This window comes from Vigna unguiculata, chromosome 2 (assembly GCF_004118075.2).
Source record: "Vigna unguiculata cultivar IT97K-499-35 chromosome 2, ASM411807v1, whole genome shotgun sequence".
Lineage (NCBI taxonomy): Eukaryota > Viridiplantae > Streptophyta > Magnoliopsida > Fabales > Fabaceae > Vigna > Vigna unguiculata.
This window is the reverse complement of record NC_040280.1, coordinates 2509953-2531987: the sequence shown is the minus strand read 5'-3', so window position 1 is coordinate 2531987 and position 22035 is coordinate 2509953. Positions and strand designations below refer to the sequence as shown.

The 22035-nt window shown below is 32.0% G+C and overlaps 1 protein-coding gene across 1 annotated transcript; it reads left to right on the top strand.

Moving 5' to 3' along the window:
• Positions 1-1415: 1415 nt before the first annotated feature.
• On the top strand, positions 1416-8395 carry LOC114173137 (abscisic acid 8'-hydroxylase 2). The gene is made up of 8 exons (XM_028057376.1): positions 1416-1751; positions 1903-2221; positions 2928-3077; positions 3511-3819; positions 4868-4957; positions 5310-5495; positions 6026-6144; positions 8114-8395. Exons 1-8 carry the CDS (start codon positions 1483-1485, stop codon positions 8217-8219), a joined length of 1548 nt encoding a protein of 515 aa, XP_027913177.1. The 5' UTR covers positions 1416-1482; the 3' UTR covers positions 8220-8395.
• The last annotated feature ends 13640 nt before the right edge of the window (positions 8396-22035 follow it).

Genomic DNA, 22035 nt, shown 5'->3' with positions numbered 1-22035 from the left:
GCCTTCAACAACCAAAAGATACAAGCAATAAGAATATTCCTCCCAAAGAAAAAACATATAATCAAATGTCAGAATCATTAGCATGGATTAAAATAAGAAACCATGCACAATTTAAAACTTTCAACCATTCTACCTAGATATCATCATTAAGAACAAGATGAGATGAATTGTATTTTGCCAACAAATCAAATGCATTGTGATTAACAAATTCCTCAAACTAAAAATAATCAAGAAAATTAGTGAAACCTCAAGCAAACCAAAGCCCAGATTGCATGTGTTGAATTTGATATACAACTTGTATAACAACTTTCTCTCTATAGTTCTACTTAACTACACGCATAAACTCATCTAGAAGCTCCACATATTCTTGAACCACAACAAATAATCATCATAAAGAAACATCTTGTTCTTCTTCGTGATAATGAATATGTTAGTCTTGTATGAAATAAGAGCATGTGAATATTTGATAGTGGTGTTATATTGCACATTACATTAAAGAAAGAGTTTTTCACATCTTACACTTCTAGTAATTTTGGATATGATAATGATGGTGTGTCAAAGATTATTGATATTTATGATATTTTCTTGCAAACCAATATATATATATATATATATATATATATATATATATATATATATATATATATATATATATATATATATATATATATATATATATATATATATATATATATAAAATTAAAGATGGCATAATAAAATTTATATAAGTAGAAAAAATGTGATTGTATTTTATAATTTTGTTATTATTAATGAAGAAACTCATGTCAAAACAAATCAATTTTAACATTATTGTTGGAATGTGAGTGAAATATGTAAGTTAAATAAGAAATATATAATTAATTTTTAAAATAGTTGTTAAATATAAAATTAAAAAAATAAAATATGTAAACAAAAGAAATTTTTTAAATAATTTTTTTTTAAAAAAAATATATTTTTAAAATAACGGTTAAAAATAAATTATTTATAAAATAATTAATTTTTAAAATAATAATTAAGAGTAAAACTGAAATAACAAAATGTGAAAAAAAAGTATATCTTCTTCTTTATATACTGTTATAGATACCGACAACAAAATTAATTATTCAAATTAAATTTGAATGAAAATGACCTAATTTAAAGACTAAATATATACTATAAATTTATGTAGAAATAAAATGACTATTCATATGGCATACTATATATATTGGTTTATATATGTGCATCGGTCGAAGAAGAGAAGAGATGAGGAAATTCTAGATTTTTGTTGTTGTATTTGTTTATAATAGTTATAGTGTGGGAGTGGTTATTTGTGGCACTTGTGAAGGGTTATTGAAGTTGAAGTGTTGCCATTATGGTTGTGACGCATGTCCCAACCCCAACCTGCCACTCTATAAAACCTTTTCCTCCCAACCGACACCCCTTCACACAACTATTTTGAGTTTCACAAAAACTATACATATCACTATCTTCTTTCACCTATCTATGCCTCCAAACTCTCTCTCTTTCTCTTCCTTACTCTTTCTCTCCAAAATCACTTCCTCCACCATGCAACCTCTCACCAACTTTTTCCAAGATTACACCTTCCTCCTTTTCACCTCTTTCTTCTTCCTCCTCCTACCCTTCCTCCAATGGTGGCACCACCACAACCACAAAAAACTCCCCCCTGGCTCCATGGGTTGGCCCTACCTCGGAGAAACCCTCAAACTCTACACTCAAAACCCAAATTCCTTCTTCTCTAACCGCCAAAATAGGTACATATATAAACATCTGTGTTAGAGCATGTTAATGTTTTTTGACATGTATGTCCTTATGTCTTAACAACGTATAGTATATATAGAAAGAGATGAAAAGGGGTTTGTGTGTGAAAGTGCATTTATGATGATGATGATTTGTGTGGTGAAGGTATGGTGATATATTCAAGACAAACATATTGGGGTGTCCGTGTGTGATGATATCGAGCCCTGAGGCAGCTAGGACAGTGCTTGTGACGCAGGCACATCTGTTTAAGGCAACATACCCTCCCAGCAAAGAGAGGCTGATAGGACCAGAGGCTGTGTTCTTTCAGCAAGGTGCCTATCACTCCATGCTCAAGAGGCTGGTTCAGGCCTCCTTTTTGCCCTCCACAATCAAACACTCTGTCTCTCAGGTTGAGCAAATTGTTATCAAAATGGTGCCTTCTTGGACTAACAAAACCATCAACACCTTGCACGAGATGAAAAAGGTATCTTACCTCCTACAATGTTTCATCCCAGTTCTCACATTATCAATAAAAATAACACTGAATTATCAAATTTTACTAATTTAATTTTCTACTATTAAATCAAATTCAAATTTATTATTTTAATACATAAACTCACAACATTCTATATATCAATATTTTCATCAAAACTTTATAAATTCACTTGTTTTAGTTTCAATATAACTTGGATTATTCTCTTTAAAATTGGTGACATTTTCAATTAATACTAATATATCTAACTCTAGTTTGGACACCAACATAGTTTATGGTTACACAAATAATAATAATAATAATTATTTATGTAAATCAATAATAGTTGTTCATACAAATAGATAGTTAAAAATATCTTTAGTTGTTTTACTTTTTTGTTTTTCTTTCTCAATATAAGTGGTTCTGCATACTTTTTACGTTTTTTTTTTTGTCAAAATAAGTGGTCCTGCATACTTTTAATATAAAAAAAAAAGACTTTCTCAAAAGAAAAGTTAGCAAGACTTTTGTTTTGAGGACACATATTATTATTTCTGAAGTGCAGGGAATCATGATAAACATTTTCTTGGGTAGTTTAGGTCGGATAGGAAAAAATAAGAAGATAAAAATGTGATAAAAAAGATTTGAAAAAGAATTATTTACTTGATCACGTGGACCAATAATCTAAATTATTTATTTTTGTTGTTTTTTTTTGAATTAGTATGCTTTTGAAGTAGCAGCAATCTCAGCCTTTGGTGAAATAAAGGAGTTGGAAATGGAAGAAATCAGAGAGTTATATCGTTGCTTGGAGAAAGGCTACAATTCTTATCCATTACATCTTCCTGGAACTTCCTATTGGAAAGCAATGAAGGTATAAAAACTCAATTATTATCATCATTATTAATTATTATTATTATTATTATTAGTATTACTATTATTATTATTATTATTATTATTATTAAAAATTGTTAGATATATAGTACGAATAATTTTGATACGAATTGATTACGAGAGATATTTTCCGTACGAATCATTATGAGACAACGTGGGAGTATTTTATGTAGTTAAGGAATAAGTTAAAAGAATGGAAAGTAAAGATAGAAGTGGGACAAAACAAAACCCACCATTTTGTGTACATTGGATGTTTTTCTCTTCATCATTAAAAATGTTTCAAAAGGCTTTAGTGTCACATAAACATTTATCTTAAAAGTTCCATCTTTTATACGTAATTACACGAAGATCTTAAAAGGGTTTGTTTATAATATTATTGAAAAGAGGAAATTTGTGTGTGTTTGTGTTTGAAGGCAAGGAAGCATTTGAATGAGAGCATAAGAAGGATAATAGAGAGAAGAAAAGTGGAGAGTTCAAAGTATGGAGGAGGACTATTGGGGGTTCTATTGCAAGCAAGATCATCACCATCAAGATCAAGATCAACATCTTCAAGATCTTCATCATGTGGTGAGGAGAAGAAGGTGTTCATGGAACTCACTGATTCTCAAGTAGCAGATAATCTGATCGGTGTGATATTTGCTGCACATGACACCACAGCAAGTGCCCTAACATGGGTCCTCAAGTACCTTCATGACAACTCCAATCTATTGGAAGCTGTGACGGTCACACTACTATTCTATTCTTTTTTTTTTTCTTTTTCTTTATAACTTTTTTTCATTTTTGTAAGTACTTTCATTCTCACATGCCATACACTCACATATACTATCTCTTACTATTTATATGTTACCCTGTATATATATCTTGAATTTTCTATTTTTAGAGTTAAATATATTTTTTATTTTCAAATTATTATAAAAATTTGTGTTTTTTTTTTCTTAAATTAAATAATAAAATATTTGATTTTTTATACTTGAAAAAAATAATGTAAAATATCTTCAAACTGCATGTGAAGTACTTTTATTATAAACGAAATTTCATAATAGACTAAAATATAACATTTAAAATGAATTTATAAAAAGATAAAGTGTAGAAACAAAATACTTACATTTTAGTTAATTTGAGAAAATAAAAGATATTTAATTTTTTGTTATCTAATATGCAAACAATCTTTTCACTCAACCTTTTTTTGTTCAATCTATAGTATTTAATTTATATACCCTTTGAGAATTCTTTATGGTAATTCTGAAAATTAGATTAAATACGTTTTTGATACATGAAAAATTAATCGGTGTTAATATTTATGTCTTTAGAATATGTTTTGTGTCATGATACTTCATACATACGTGATGAATATATACAGTCAAAATTATCACTATAACATAGTTATCTTTTTAAAGTAAGATAAAATTATTTTCAAGTTACCCTTATGTTAATAAGCAATCACTTTTTTATTTATTCAGATAAGCTTACTTAAAAAACCAATTTTCAGATAATTATTTTCATTGGGTACACTAAAAGCACCGTCTTTATGCAGTAAATTAAAAAAATAAAACAATGTGTCAAGTTGGAAAAAGTAAATTTTTGGAAAGTTTAAAGGTATTTGAGAAAAAAAAAACTGTTAAAATATATAATCATAAGAACCAAGAAATTAATTTTAATAATTACTTATGATGGAAGGATTCTTTGTATTTTTATTGGAAACACTCTTTACTGATTAGAATGCATATATTCTGATTTTTATTACTTTCTCTGTAAATTTTAACTTTGCAGAGAGAACAAGAAGGAATAAGAAGCAAACTAGCTATGGAAAATCGTGGACTTTCGTGGGATGATACCAGGCAAATGCCATTCACAAATCGGGTATATATTATTGCTATTTTTTCTATTAATCAATAATATAATTTTCCTTAAAAGAAAAAAAATGAGTTGGTTTTGGTCAGCATCAAATTATTTTTTAAATGAAAAATAATGTCATCGATTTTGTCCGCTAAAATTCACTTGGAAGACATTAATTGACATTGACAAAGTTGATGTTACTGTTTTCTTTATCAGTTTCTATAAGTAATTTGATGTTACCATAAGTAGAAAGTATTAGATATGACACTCTTTCCATTTTTTTACTTCACAAAGGTCTTTTTCATTTATACTTCTATAATAATTAACCATAATATTTTCATTTAACATTAAACTAAGTGAAGAATTGATTGATCAGGTTATTCAAGAAACATTGAGAAGTGCAAGCATTCTGTCATTCACATTCAGAGAAGCAGTGACAGATGTTGAGTTGGAAGGTTACACAATTCCAAAAGGTTGGAAGGTCCTTCCACTCTTCAGAAGCATTCATCATTCTGCTCACTTCTTCCCTCACCCAGAGAAGTTCGACCCTTCAAGATTCGAGGTAATAATATATTTGTTAATAATAATATAAGATTTTAAGAATAACATTAGTGTCTTTTTTTAAGGAGATGCATCCAACAAGCAGAACAAATATCTATATGTAAGAAGGCATATACGTGTGCAGAAAATGTATAAATGAATTAAATAATAGGTTATATTTTATCTTTTAAGTGAGAAACATAAGGTTATGAATGGTTAGAATATTATCCTGGTGTGAAGTCCCTTTCATTACCTATTTGAATCTTCCTCCTCTTCTAAGGTGATGATTCTGTGTTTTTGACAATCTGGCGAGTATCAGAGGCACGTGATATCAGTTTGTAGGATAGCACAATAATTAAAAATTTCATTGTTTCTTATCCTTTTTTGCTCAACACCAGACAATTGCTACCGCATCCATGCATGCATGCATGAATGCATTCATAAGTGGTACTAGGAGAGACGGATGTATGTATGTATGTATTACATGAAAGAAGAGGCCCTATGTTAAAGGGTGACGAGAGATTTTGAGTTTGGTTTTATGTGATGATGCAGGTGCCACCGAGACCAAACACATACATGCCTTTTGGAAATGGTGTCCACTCTTGTCCAGGCAGTGAGCTGGCCAAGCTCGAACTTCTTGTCCTTCTCCATCATCTCACACTTTCTTACAGGTTTCTCCCTCCTAACCATAAATATCATATGCACATTCATCATCATATATCATCAACCTTAAACATCTCAAATTTAAATAGGTTTCTTTTCATAACATCAATCTAAAATTTAGAACTATCGTACTTTAATTTTTAATAATTAGTACACTTTTTCACTTTTAGGTAATATAGAATTTCCAACCATGGTGATTTCTCTGGTTGAGATGTCCAACCAAATGCGTTAGATGCAACGCTAACTGTGTCTTTTGAATGAACTTTTATCAAAAACAAGTCTGTCAGCAATGATAGAGATCTTTCAATTGACCATTACATGGAAGATTGATTCAAGAGGGTGGTCCTCTAATTAATTAAATAGTGCTTTTGCATGTTCCTTAATATGTGGAAGTGGTCCTCTTAAAGGGAAAATAAAAGGGTTTCTTTTAGGATATGAATATTTTATATATTCTTAGGGATCTCATCAATAGCCATGTATTTCATACGTATACGTGGCACACATGCATGGTATTCTTGCCAAACGTATTCATAAGCCTCTTGCACATGTAACTCATACACTCATCTTCTAGATGGAGAATATTGAAGAAAGTTCTTGCTAAGTTTAACTACAAGAAGTTGCTATAAATTATATTTATTTATTTTATTAAAATTATATTTCTCTTGTTTTATATTTGTACTGTGATCACCCTTTATTTTTTAAATTAATAATCACTACGTATCTCTCACTTTCATGCACAAATCTCGCATACATATAATACCCTTCAAAAAATGTTGAGGGAATAGTAAAGGACGACAATTCCTGTTTTTAGAGAGATGATAAAAGGTAATAATTTATTCAAAATAAGTTTAATGTATACAAGAGTTGAATGAAATGAGGCCGTCTTTTATATATATATATATATATATATATATATATATATATATATATATATATATATATATATATAAATGCAATTAGTTTAGTCTTGGAAAATAGGTCATTTTAATGCTATTTTTTATTATAAGAAAGAAAAACTAGATTTTCAAATATTTTAAAGAATGAAAATAACTACTATAATATGAAAGGAATAAAAAAATTATTCAAAAAGAAAAACCCCTTCTTTTTTATAACCACTTAATCAATGAATGTGACTTCACATTGATCTTTATTTATCTGGACCAATCAGGATTAATTGTCCTTTAGTTTCTGAAACGCAAGTTTGGTCCAGAATTACTCATATATATATATATATATATATATATATATATATATAATATATATATATATATATATATATATATATATATATATATATATATATATATATATATATATATATATATAACTTGTTTTGGGATCTTTCTGAAAAAGAAGGGAGTTAGGGTGTATAAGTGTGTGCTTTGAGTGTGAAGTTTTGAGTATATTTATATATAATATTATGTGCATGAATGGCAATAAAATTAGTCCACGCAATTAGCTAGGGTTGATCAAATGACAACAAGACATGTGGAATATTATTGGTGGCAGCTCTGACAAACACAGACAAAGTCCATAATTGTTAGCATGCAGTCAAATTTCAATAGAACAAGTTTTACTTGACACCACACATGTCTCTGCACAATTACACACCACATTATATGTAAAATTTCACCTACACAAACCTTGTCCTCATTACCCACATTAATTAATTTGAATGTGACCTTCACCCACTTCACCCATTTTGCTCTTTCATTCCAAACAATCTATCTAAATACTAACCATTTAGAGAATGTTAGACTGTGGAATATATATATATGCCTGCACATTAATTTGTGACATGATGGCTTTGTCAATTTCATGAAAGGTATGTGATTTTGTGAATGGTCTCGGACAATGCAGCTGTTAACATTCATTCATTACATCAGTATATGTTGAAATTAAAGATGGTGTTTTGAATGGCAAAATTACTTTGAAGTTGTGAAAGAGATTTTGTTGTTATTTTGATGGTTGATTTAGGTGGGAAGTTGTGGGAAAAGAGGATGGAATACAATATGGTCCATTTCCTGTGCCAAAACATGGATTACCAGTGAAGATAACCCCAAGGAGAAAGATATTTACGTGAAGTTGCAAACTTAGACTCATGGAGAATCATGGATTCACAACATGTTAAGAAAGTGGGACCAAAGCAATTTGTCCCCAGTCAAAATAATGAATATTTATTTTTTATTTTTTATTTTTTTCCATCTTTCATTTTGTTGTAGAGATATAAAGATTCTTAGTTCAATCTAGCCTTGAATACACTCTGCATGATCAATTTGTTTGTGCAGGAAAAAAAAAATGTACAAGTAAAAATGAACTGTTCAAAATTGGATATATATGTGAATGTTGTATTTTTGTAATGAATCTCTTACGCTGTGTTGAATTACATCGATGAATGTTGTTTGTGGATAAGGTATAAACATGAAAAAACTGCTTTAAAGTTTGGTCATGTTAACATGTTTAAAGGGTTAAGACTGAGATGATTGATGATGATATGAGTATACGTGGGCAGTGTTTGAGCAACAAGAAAAAGGGTGCGTGGCCAAATCAGAATGTTGTAAAGGATTTGTTGGAAGTGGAAAATGGGAGAAAAAAATGAGCCTAACATGTTAAAATCTGGAGAAAAAAGAGAAAGAGAAAGGAAAAGATTGAGCTGAGTTGAACAAGAAACCAGCACTCCACAAACACATTGTATGGACACAAATTATCTTCCAATTGCATAGTGAGATAAGATGCGCAATGCTCTGTCTCATGTTAGTAGCATTCATGATAAGCTATGAAAGATCCATGATTTTCAAACAATCTCCACCCTTTGCATTTTCCATTATTTTGTGGATCTTCACACAACTTACTATCAAATCAAACTCTTCTTGCATTAAGCCTCCTATCATCATGCCAGCTTGTAATACATAAAACTACAATACACATAATTCATCATTTGTCTTTTTTTTTTTTTTTTTTACACACAGATATTTACTTGAAAATAATAGTTACATAAGAAATTTAATCAATAATATATATTTATGATTGCTTTTCACATTCTTGCTACTTTGAGTCATTTAATTGATTTCTTAACTTTCTTTGACTTGAGTCTTTTGTTCATTATTTTTTTTTATAATTTCAATTCCTTGATTCCTAGTTGTGAGATATGGTATTGTGAGTTCAATTGTTAAATATTCTTGTTTGTTTGAATTGAATTTTGAGATTTATATAATTGGATTTAGTTTTAATTAAATTGTATGCTTAAATTAGTTCTGTTAATCTATACCTGATTCATTTCTTGAGACTATTTATATTAATTCTAAATTCATTATCTAGTTTATTATTGTCTCTCAAAGTGTTTTATCTTTATCAAATTCTTACTTTCATCACATCTTTTTACTTTTTTGGTTCAGCCTATTTCTTTATTTTGTGTTTTCTTGTTTGTCTTTGTAATCCTTAAGTCATGTCATGTTGAGTTTTTGTGTTTCTTGAAATTCACAAGTACTTGGTGAATTGCTCTTCTCTAACTAATGGTTGGTATCATGTTATTCAACTTGACTTGAGTGATTTGAGGGCATTATTTTCCTGTATAACATTAAGGTTGAGGGATACATTTTGAGTAAGGTATATTATGTTTTTGCTAATCGTTTTTGTTTGTGTAGCCATGTTTTATTCTCCTTACATGGAATGGGAAATTTTTTTTCCTCATTTAGAGACAAATTTGATCCCAGATCATAGTTTTAGTGGAAGAGGAAAGTTGAAACTGTTCTTCCACCACTTGTTGATTTAGAAAAAAATAAAAACTTAAATTGTGTTTGTCAAAATTTGTAAGATGTAAAAAATCTTGGAGAAATCATGGTACAATTCATTTTGACATGACTGGCTCTGAAAGCTATTATGAAAATAAAATATCTAATGTCTTTTTATGAGAGAAATAAAAGGCTTAGGAGAAGAAGAAAGAAAAAAGCTTCTAGGAAAAGGAAAAAAAAAAGAGTTTATAAGAAGAGAAAAAGAATTTAGGAAAAATGTAAAAGAGATTATAAAATAAAACAATTAGAAAAGGAAAGAGAAAATGTATGAAAAGAAGATAGAGAAAGAAGAGAAAAAAGAGAAATTAAGAAGAAAATTGAAGAGAAAGAGAGGAGAAAAGAAAGAAATAGAAACAAAAAGTATAAAGAAAGAGAATAAAAGAATCTTACTTTTTTTTTTAAATATGTTTTTATTCCTTAACTTTAAATGAAAATTTGAATTAGTTCATTTTCAAAATTGTGACCTAATTTAGTCCTCTAACTTTAGAAATGCATGAATGTAATCCTTTTAACAAAATTTTGTTGAATTTTGTTGACGTTTCAAGCACATTTCATGATAATATTTAAGTTAATATTAAAACAGAAATGTTTCAAACGATGTAAACAACATAAATACTATCATGAAATGTGCTTGAAATGTTAGAAAAACTAACAAAATTTTGGTTAAAAGAACTAAATGCATGCATATCTAAATATGAAAAACTAAATTGGTCAAAAGTTTTGAAGGGAGACTAATTCCAATTTTCACTGAAACTTTAGGAACTAAAAACATATTTAACTTTTTTTTTTTGTTAAATTTGTTTTTAGTTCTTAATTTTGATAGAAAATTAGAATTCGTCCATATTTGAATTTTTGATATATTTTAGTCCCAAAGTTAATGGTCATAGGCTTTTTAATCCAATTACATTAAATTTTTTTTTACATGTCAAACGCGTTTCATGCTAGCATTTGAGTTGTTTACATCGTTTGATATGTTTCCACTTCAATGTCAACTGGGGAATGCATTTGACACGTCAAAAAATTAACATAATTGGGTTAAAATCACTAAATTCATTCATTTTTAAAGTTTGGGAACTAAAATGTATCAAAGTTTCGGACAATGAAGAATTTTAATTTCACGTCAAAGTCTAATGACTAAAAACATATTTAACTCTACTTTTTTCTAATATTGTTAGACTTATGAATTCTTTTGTTTTGTTGTCACAGTGAAGAATTTCTTATTAAAGAACAATACATAAAACAAGTTAAAGAAGAAAAGGGATAAATGTAGGAGCAAGCATGGAGATGGATGAAGTAAAAAACATTGTGTGGTCTTTAAAGGACATTTCTCATTGCATTATGTTATGTTCCTACCGCGCCCAACAATCCACATCGCTTAGAAGTCAAGGCCTAAGGCGTTTTAAATACCCTTTCCTCCTTCCACCCTTTAATGCACCTTTTAAAGACAAAATTGTGATGAAGCCCACACTCTAAAGCAGACAATACGCGTCCCATGTTGGATGATAGAATTGTTGTCAATCACCATACAGTCGAGGTATTGTCTACTTTGGAGCATGATCTCTGTCACGATTTTTTCCTTAGAAGGTGCCTTAGAGAGTAGAAGGAGGAAGGGATATTTATATCGTCTTAGGCCTCAACTTCTAAGCAATGTATGACTATTGGGCATGGTAGGAACATTAGTCCCCCAACAATCGAGGTCTAAAAGGAATGAGCAAATCATCCCAATGAAAGGGCTTAAGGGACCAATGGTTCTGTTTTAGATTTTGTTATAAATCCTAAGTCATTTAGTTTCAATGTTAGCGAACATTGTATGGTCTTTAAAGGACATTTCTCATTGCATTATGTTACTTCTATGGATGATGAGTTCTATAGCTATTTTTTATTGCATTGAATCGGTTTTGAACATATGGTTAGTCTTTTGATATTGGTACATTTGATGTTTTTCATAGATTGGTATTTCATAGATTGGTATTTCATCCCGAAGAAAGATGTACAAATATATTAATAATAAGAGAATTTTCTTTCATGGGATTCAAATCTCAATATAGATATATATTTTTAATTTTCAGATTATTATGGCTTTATTCGACCCTTATTTTTGTGTATTTGTTTGTAGGTACAATATCGAATTCAAAGACCAACTTCCTTAAACTTAGAAAGGATATTGAATGCATGTAAGCATTAGCAACATATTCAGATTTTTTATATGATTTAATTCCTTTTCCTTGCCATTTTGGATTTAAATTTTCTTTTCTTTTTTTGCAATTTTAGCCTATGAGGGATTTGGGCCCATTATTTCAAGCCCAATTGAAGATAAGGCATTAACTATTATATATATTCTTCTCCACTACTTATAATAAAATTTTGAGTCATTAATATGATTGTGAGTGTTCTTAGGGGACCAAGTTGTACTCCACAAGTCTGCTGGACGGCTCTGGTGCTGACTGGTCGGGTGAATCTTCTTGCTCCGATGAAACTCCAATGGTAGCACAAGTGTGCCTGCAAAAGACACTTCGATGCCTAAGTCAGTGCTGGTGATGTCAGTGGTTTCAGAGAATATTTAATGCGTAATCAATGCATAAAACAATGTACTATTTATACCTTTTTACCTGTGGATCCTACCTAAGATGGGCTTTTTGACCCAATATTCCCTTTCTGGTCATTTTTGGATCCAATGGTAAGGAGAGAAATTTCCAGGAAGTCCTTCAAGGGTGGCAGTGCTCGGTATTCGGTCATGAGGATCTCCATGCGTGGGCACTTCTCATCTGTCTTGATCATCTAGGCGGTTGCAGCTGGACTCGGATTGCCTAGGGGGTACTTAGTGCAAAGTAGGCGGCCTAGGGGGTTGTTGAGGGCCGTATACCTCAGAGGAGGGTGTCCCAGTACAGAGTATGCGGCCAGATGGTTGTTGTTGAGGGCTGTATACTCCAGAGGGGGTATCCAGCACAGGGTATACGGCCATGAGGTTTGCCGAGGGCCGTATACTTCAGAGGGGAGGATATCTTAGTACAAAGTATGCGGTCACGAGGTTTGCTGAGTGTCGTATACTTCAGAGGAGGATGTCTTAGTATAGAGTATGCGGCCAGAAGGTTGTTGCTGAGGGCTGTATGCTCCAGAGGGGGTATCCAGCACAGGGTATGCGACTATGAGGTTTGCTGAGGGAAGTATACTTCAGAGGGGATGATATCTTAGTACAGAGTATGCGGCTAGGACGTTTGCTGAAGGCCGTATACTTAGGTGTGGTTGAGACAGTGAGATTTGTTTCTTTTAAGAAAGTGACAACGTTAATTTCTATCTTTTATATTGTGTTACGTTTTGTGAATAAAACAAACTTTCCTTTAGTTTTTATTTATTTTTTAGTCCTCAAGTTTATCTTATTTTGGTGTTTTCTTATGTTTAAATTAATTTAAACTTGTTTTACCTCTAATCTCCTTTTTGAGTGTGTGAATAAGTGAACAAGAAGCAATTTTGGTGGAGGAAAATAAGTTGGAACTCAAGAAAGCACAATTGAACAACAAATGATGAATAGGTAAATACATACACCAAGCACCACAAGAAATGTGCCTAGCATCACAAAGTCAGAGAAAAAAACTCAGTTGTAGAGCACCTCTCGTTGGGTGACCTAAAAGCTCATTGGCGATAAATCACTAGAAGTAGAGGTGTTAGACTATGGTTGTCGGCGTTGGGCGGTGGGCGGTGGTCAAGCAATGTCGGGCGGGGTCTGGCAGAAGCTTCTCATTTCGCGTTTTAACTTATGGCGCCCGACGATTTTGAGATGACGTCAGATGTTGGCGACGATGAATTGCCAAAATAGGGTATTTATTCATGCTTCTCGTGAGGGTTTAGGGACATTCATCATTTTGCATGAAGAGAAACACCTTGGGTGCTTAGGAGAGGCTTACAAAGGTTGTTAGAGGCGCTGTGAAACTCTCCTTTCTCCTCATTGGGTTTCCTTATTCATCCATGGAGGGTTTCCCCCTTTTGGATTATAGAGGAATATGGGCTACGGATTAGAGATGTGGATGCAAATGAGATGAAAAAATGGAGCTTGGACCAACTACTAGATTCCTTGGGAAATGACCTTCTTCTTCTCTTTGATTCTAATTTCTTCTCGTCCCTTCAATTTTTAATCCCTAGGTTCTTCATCATAGAGAGTTAAACCTATTGTTGAGATTAGATGTAATAAATTGAATTCTTAAGTATTTTGTGATGTGAATATATATGTTTTCCATTTCTATGTTAATATTTGATTTCTATGCTTAATGCTTGTTGTGGCTTGATGACCTATGACCTGATTTTTGCTTCTTGAGGTGTTTGAAAATGTTTTTTGAACCTTTGATTGAAATTAACAACCTAATGAAGCATGTATCTAGGGATAGAACATGATTCAATAGTAATCCTAAAGGTCTTGAACTTAATGCATGATTTCACTTGTTGAAGATTCAAGGAATACTTGAAGAGTTATCATTCACTCAAAGATGGTAGGAATAGAATTTGGGTAAATTTAAGAGTTGATTTTAACACGTATGGAATTGAGTTGATTATGAATGCATGACAATGAAGTGGATGAGATCTAGTCTTGACAATTTGTAAATACTCTGTTAATTTCTTGTCACACAACTAGTGTTTGAAAAAAAAAATACTAAAACGAGTTTTTTTTTTTGTCTTCGCGAACGTTAAATACTTATTACTTGGTACGTTGTAACTAGTGCATTTGTCGTTTCGTGCTAACAAAGAGTGAGTTACTTTCTTTTGAATCTTATCTTGATATATTATTCAACCATATACCTCAAAGTTTAGAGTGGTACCTTTCCTCCTTTGTGCCTTTATTTTCGAAAGGTAGTCCTAATTCAAAAGGAATCAAATTCATTATTAGGATAAATATATTGTGACCAATGTTTTTGCTTGCGATGCCAGTTGCAAAATTAATATTTTTTCCCAAAATATTAAGTAGAATTGTGTCCCATATGTCTTAAAATATTATTAGGGACACTGATCTTCAACTTAATTTGATGACTTCTTATCCCTCATCATTTAAGAATTTAAGAATTTTTATGTAAATCATTCATCTTGAATTTCTTGATCTTTATCTGATTGGCAAGGCGTGTCTAAACTTAGATAAGTTTTTTCGTCACCACTTATTATAAAATAAAAATCACTAAGTTGGTTTACTAGGAAAAAATATAGTTGTATCATAAAAAAAAATCCATGAGACATCATATTAAACAAAAAATTATGATAGAAACCTAAATCAATGATAGTAAGGGTGATTCAATGTTTTTAAGTAAATTATCTTGTGGTACATGAACAATGTCATCACCATTTTTATTCAAATCCATTTTCCATCTCCAATTTTTAAAATCTAATACCCGAATTCTTTAAAATCTCTTGAACTATCACTACACTTGACAATATTTAATCTCATATTTTATGAAAGTTTTAAAACTTTAAAAGTTTTACATAAAGCATAATAGTTTATTGTTACCTTCACAACGTCGTATATCAGTCCTTCGATAACAACAAACAAAATTTGTCTAAAATTATCACCCAAAGCAATAACTTTACCACTAATAGGTTTTTAACTATTTTCTTCATTTTCACTTTTCAAAATATATCTCTCAAATTTCTACACCAAATGCTTCAAAGCATAAACTATTCATCATTGGTGATTCATCCCATATAATTAATTTTGTTTCAATCAAAAAGCTTAGCATGAAGGCTGTTAGCATAGGTCCATGTTTTAGACTCATTTACTTATGATTTCTAGGGTTAGCTTTGAGTGTATATATATCATACCTCTTGTAACATTTTATACACATTCAATAATACAAATCTCCTTCTTCATATATTTCTTTGTTCTTTACATGGTATCAAGAGCCCCAAATGATCCATGATTAAGAAGGGATTCTTATAGTAGTTCCTTTTCCCTAAACCCTTAGCCCTAAGCCTTAAGCATCTTTGTAAATTTTATGATTGAGAAGTGATTCTTGCAGTAATTTCTCTTTCCTAAATCCTAACCCCTAAGCACTAAGACTCTTGCGCAAATTTTCAAGCATTTCACTAGGTATTTGTAATCTTCTAATATTGGGATCATATTTTGTTTTATTCGTTGCTTCTGATGTGTGGTTTGCAATTTCGGTTTGTATTCGATTTATCATGGCAACTCATAAAGATGATTATGTTCAGTCTATTAGTGCGCAATTGGATGGTAAAAATTATTCCTACTTTAGTTATGTTATGAAAATCTTTCTTCGTGGAAAGTCCATGTGAGGTTATGTTTCAGGTGTTAAGGAAAAACTAATTGATACAAAAGTCAATAATTATGATACTACTTTAGAGGCCTGGGAATCTGATAACTCTAAAATTATCACTTGGGTCAATAATTCTGTCACACATTCAATTGGCGCTCAATTGGAAAAATATGATACTCCAAAAGAAGTATGGTCTAATTTTTCAAAACAATATCAACTTGAGACAAATATTCGTGCATTAAAGAAAAATAACATGAGCATTCATGACTTTTATTTTTCCATGACAACCCTATAGGATCAACTTGCCTTGACTAAGCTTGCAGAATTGAGTGCTTTTACACCATATATTACTCATAGGGAATCACAACGTTTGATTCGATTTCTTATGGCCTTGCATAGTGATTTTGAACTTTTGCGTAGTTCAATGTTGCATTGTAACCCTCTGCCTTTTATTGATGATGTTTTTAATGAATTATTAGCAAATGAAATTAGACTTTAGACTAGTAATGATCACATGACCAATCCTTCTTCTACTTTATCTGTTTTTGTAGCTTTCAATAAGTCTTTTACTAGAGCTCAACATAAACAACATGTTGGTAAAGTTGCTTTTGATGAGTGTTCTTACTGCAAACAGAAGAATAATTGGAAATCTTAGTGTCCTTTGTTGCTAAACAAAGCTAGACCTCAACAACAATCTTTGCAAAAACATCGTACACAACAAGCACAATCTCGCCCTCCTTAGTAGTCTTGTCCTCTTCAGCAGCAGATATGGGTGTCTATTTGAAAGATCCTACCCCTCTACATTGTGACAATAAAGGTGCTATTCATATTGCTTGCAACTTTGTTTTTCATGAGCGAACCAAGCATATTGAAACAAATTGTCATTTTAATCGTCATCATCTTCAACTTGGCACTATATCTTTACAATTTGTTCCTTCAACTCTACAAATTGCATATATATTTACCAAACTGCACTCTGTTTTACGCTTTTGTTTTTTATTTGACAAACTCTCAATGCATTTAGCCGTAACATTGTGAGTTTGAGGGGTGGTGTTAGCATAGACCCATGTTTTAGGTCCATTTGGTTTATAGGGTTAACTTTGTGTGTATATATATCACACATCTTGTAACATTTTGTATACACTCAATAATACACAATCCTCTTTTCAAGACATCTAATTTTTGCAATGTCTTTTCTTTCTCTTTTTTCAAGTATAACATGTAATGCTTGAGGTCTCTATTGGTACTGGGAGTTGCATTCCATTTAGGACATTGATGAGTTTCATTATCATATCCTTCACATTTGGAACATCTTAGAGTATACTTGTTTCGCCCTTGGCGATGATTTTCTGCCATGTTTGTGCTTTCTTCTAAGTTCACATATTTTGCCCTTCAGATGTACTATGCATGACATGATTTCATTGATATCCTCCACTAAGGCCACACAAATACTAGGTGTATCTCTTTGTGAAACTCTCTTGGTACTTTCAAATCCTCTAACGAAATTATCTATGTGAGGAGTAGGATACGTTAAACCATATGTAAAACCACTCCCAGAAGAATGCCTCTATTGAAACATGTTGGATTGCTCTACATTGCTAAATTCTGCAAGTAATGTTAGTAAAACAAAATAACAATAAAATATATTTAAAACCTTTACACTCTTCTAAGTGTTCCACTCAAAAATCTACTTGTGTATCACACTTGTAGCCTTTTTTTTATGTACTTTGTTGCCCTTTTCCACTAAAATTCCCTTTAGCATTTGGCAAAGAACTCCAATAGCTTAAGCAAAGAGTAGAGGTGTCAATTTGATCCTTAGCTCACGGGCAAGCCCTAACCCACTCTTCATTAAGCCCTCTTTTAGAGGGCCCCAAATGAGGGAGCCAAAATAAAGCCCCAGCCCCCAAAGCCCCCTCTCTTGTGGGTTAGGATTAGGGCTAAGGTGGGTTAAGCCCCCCAAATAATACTACATTAAGCTAGAGTCAAAGATCAAGCCGAGTGATCCAGACGGGTACGAAGACCTAGACAGGCCCGACGAGCCAAACGAGCCTGATAACCTGGACAAGTCCGAAGCCCATATAGGCCCGCTGACCCGAATAGACCCTACGACCTGGACGAGCCTGAAGACCTAGACGTGCCTGATGACCTGACGGACCTGATGACCCAGAAAAGCACGATGACCTAGACAGACCCAACGATCCAGACGAGCTCGATGTTTCGGACGAACCCAACGACACGGACGAGCCTGAAAACTTGAACGAACCCGATGACACGATTCACTACAAAATTCGTCAAATTTAACATAGGTAAACTCTCTCCTCCATCAATTCTTAGGTACTTAATATACTTATTACTCTCTCAACTTGTTTCTTACATTTTTGAAACACTATGAAATAGTCACTCTTCTTGCCAATCACAAACACCCAAATCTTCCTCGTAAATTCATCAACAAAAGAAATAACATACATGCCCCCCAATGTAGGTACTTCAATAGATGACCTCCAACGAATCTACTGTTGTGTGAAATGGAGTAGATTTGAAAGACTTCCTTAGTTGTTTACTCATTACACACTCCTCATATATTGCTTTAGGTATTTTGATGTTGGGCAACTCAATCACCATCTTTTTGGAGCTAAGTAGCTGTAACTATGGAAATTCAAGTGCCCATATCTTTGGTGCCATAACCATCTATCATCATCCACTGAAACTACTAAACATCTAGGAGTTGCTGATAGACTTGTCTTGAAAGTCATATCCTAAGCAAGTGGAGCCTTTAAAACAAGTCTATATTTTTGTTCATACAGGTTTAGCCTTGCATCATCTACTTTGAACGAAGACCCTCTCTCAACCAGTTGTCCAACACTCAACATATTACTTTTCACGGGAGGAATGTACAACACATCATGAAATACAATTGTATTACATTTTCTTCCTTGAATCACCACCTTACCAAGTCCTTCAGCCATAACAAAAATTGTTGTTTCCATATCTGACCTTGCTCTTGATATTGGAATCAATTTCAATTAACCACTCTTTGTGTCTATTCATATGATTAGAAAACCCTGTATCAACATACCAATATTTGCCCTTCCAGTGTTTCTTGCCACCCTCTTTCTTGAAATTCACTTTGGTTTGCAATGCACGATCATTCTCTCGTTGGTCACGTTAGGAGTCGTTATTCGTGGGCTTCAAGGGTTCTATACATCTCTTCTACCTTCATAGTGGAAAGTTTTTTTTTATTCTTCAATAGCCACCACTATGTAGTCAAACTTCTCACTCAAAGTTCACATTACCTTCTCCACCATTGTTTGATCTGACACAACAACACCACATGCTTTCTCCATCTGAAGCAGTTCAAGCCGTCGTGTTGCAATTTCACCTTTTTAAGGTTGTCATCACCGAAAATAGCTTTAGCCAGCAAATCCCACACAACCTTTGATGTTTGAGTCGAAGCATTCTTCTCAAAATGTGCTATCAACACATTGATGAGGAAAGAATAATGCTTTATAATCACTAGTACAAAATATGTATATTAGATCGGTTCTCGAGCACATGTTAGATTGGTTCTATAACCGATCTAATATACACCGATGTAATATGTCAGAGACATATTAGATCGGTTCTGCAACAACCGATCTAAAATCCTAAGAAAACATTTTCGAAACATCAACGATGTTCATCAATGTCCGTTTCCAAATTTTCATCGTCCTTAACTTTGGTCTTCGATCCCAAATACACTTCAGATTCGTTAAGAAAAGATGTGCAAAGAATAATAGTGACATCGTTAGGAAGAAGACTCTACAGATCTGACAAGAAAGAAAAAAAAAAAAAAAACTCAAATCAAGAACAAAAGAGATAGAACGATTTTTAGGTGTGGTTCTGCAAAAGGAGTGAAGCTAGATCTAATACCTGGGCTAAAGGTGTGTGGCACGAGATGGAGTGGTGTTGCAACACATGACGCAGCGGCGACCAACGGAGGAGATGAAGTGGAGCTTCAATAATGGAAGAAAAAGAGATGAAAACGGTAGTTGGACGCGACGATGGCAACGAAAAGCTTTGTATCCAAAACCCTAATGACGAGCGGTGACCATGGTGGCGAAAATGAGAGTGCCTGGGAGAGAAAAAGAGAAGTGGAGGCGCAAAGGAAGAACACGAAAAAAGGGTTTTCGCGTAATGATATTAGATCGGTTGTTTTTTTAATCGATCTAATAGTTACATATTAGATCGGTTTTCCTTGCAACCGATCTAATATGTAAATATTAGATCGGTTAAATAAACAACCGATCTAATATACTTCCTTTTATTTACAAAATTGTCACCGCATTTTGTTTTACACCGGTTCCCTTACAACCGATGTAATATTCTGTTCTAATATGTCTATTTTGCACTAGTGAATCTTTCTTTTGATTCTTTTTGAAAGCCTATTTTTGAGCTTTCAACCACAGGTTCAACAAGTTGATTATAGCTCTTCTTGACTTTATCAAGAACATCTTGGAAGTCAAATAACGCATGCATTTGAACACTCCAACACTCCATCTTGTTAGTACTATGGTCATAGAGAAGAACAGAGAGAGAGAGAGAAAATTAATGTCTAGAGATGGAAATAAATGCACTGTAGGTCATCAAATAAACATTCTTAAAATCATACGGTATGTATTTTTACTTCACATGTGTCTTTTATATCATGTAATTAGGGATAGGCAAAATTAACCTAATTGCATTGAACTATAATTAACTACACTGTATTATACTTAAAAAAATCGAACTATTTATAATTGAATTGTACGGTTTTATAGTTCAATTTTCCCCTTTCTCTAATTGTGTCCTATCCTAGAAATTGTGCACACTCTATTTCTGATTTGATCACCTTCGTTGAAACAGAGATCAAGAACTTTCCATCTCCATTGTCGTTGTCGAAAGTCCTGTCGCCTCTTTCTCTTTATTCTCGTCTCACCTTATAACCTTCATTGCAATTCCAGCACCTACCGAACTGGTATGTCCTTTCTTGAATCCTAACCTCAAGATTTTATCCTTCTCTTCTCCATCGTTCATGTTCTCAATCCTTCACCACTTCCATGTAACCTTTTTCTCTCTCCTTTTTTTCATACTTACGATTTTACCCTTTTTAGAACCCTATGTTCTTCGCTTTGGCCAAATCGTTATTTGTTGAAAGTGAAGCGTTATCAATATTTTTTGAAGTGGCAAGTTCTGTTTTGCTTTTTGGTTTCTGATGCTACTTATTGATTCTAGAATGACTCGTGTTTCTCTATTTGATGTATTTGTTGTTACTGTGAGTTATAAATGGTAGCATAAAATAGAAAAGGAGTTACTTTCAAAGGAGTATAGTTATCAAGGGAAGGCAAAAAAAGTTTCAGAAATGAGTGTGAAACATGAGTTAAGCTGCATAACATTTAAAAAGATTTGGAATGCTGAAGTTTTTTTCTATACTATTTTTTTTCTTTTTAATTCTATCTTTTGGTGATTTCTAATTATTTGACTATTTAATAAAACAAAATTTAAAAAGATATTTTACTTTTTTTGTTAAAATAATATTATTTAAAACATTATATATATATATATATATATATTGATAATACAAATCGTTTGCATTGTCATATTAAAAAATTTTCTCGTAATAATTTGTCCACAAAAAATTACATTTATCTTTTTGTTATATTAAATTGTAATATAAATAATCTTATTTTTTAATATTTTTGGTATGTAAATTTAAACCGATATTTTTTAATAAAAAAATTAGCATTAACCATATTTGTAATATCCTATTTAATAGTTTAAACCATCAAACAAAACATTACATATCTGATAGTTCAAAGCATAGAATCCAAAATATAAACAG

Coding starts and splice junctions, on each gene's coding strand:
- LOC114173137 (XM_028057376.1), top strand. CDS start 1,483: ATGCCTCCAAACTCTCTCTCTTTCTCTTCCTTACTCTTTCTCTCCAAA. Junction 5,496..6,025: donor TCGACCCTTCAAGATTCGAG/GTAATAATATAT, acceptor GTGATGATGCAG/GTGCCACCGAGACCAAACAC. Junction 6,145..8,113: donor CATCTCACACTTTCTTACAG/GTTTCTCCCTCC, acceptor TGGTTGATTTAG/GTGGGAAGTTGTGGGAAAAG.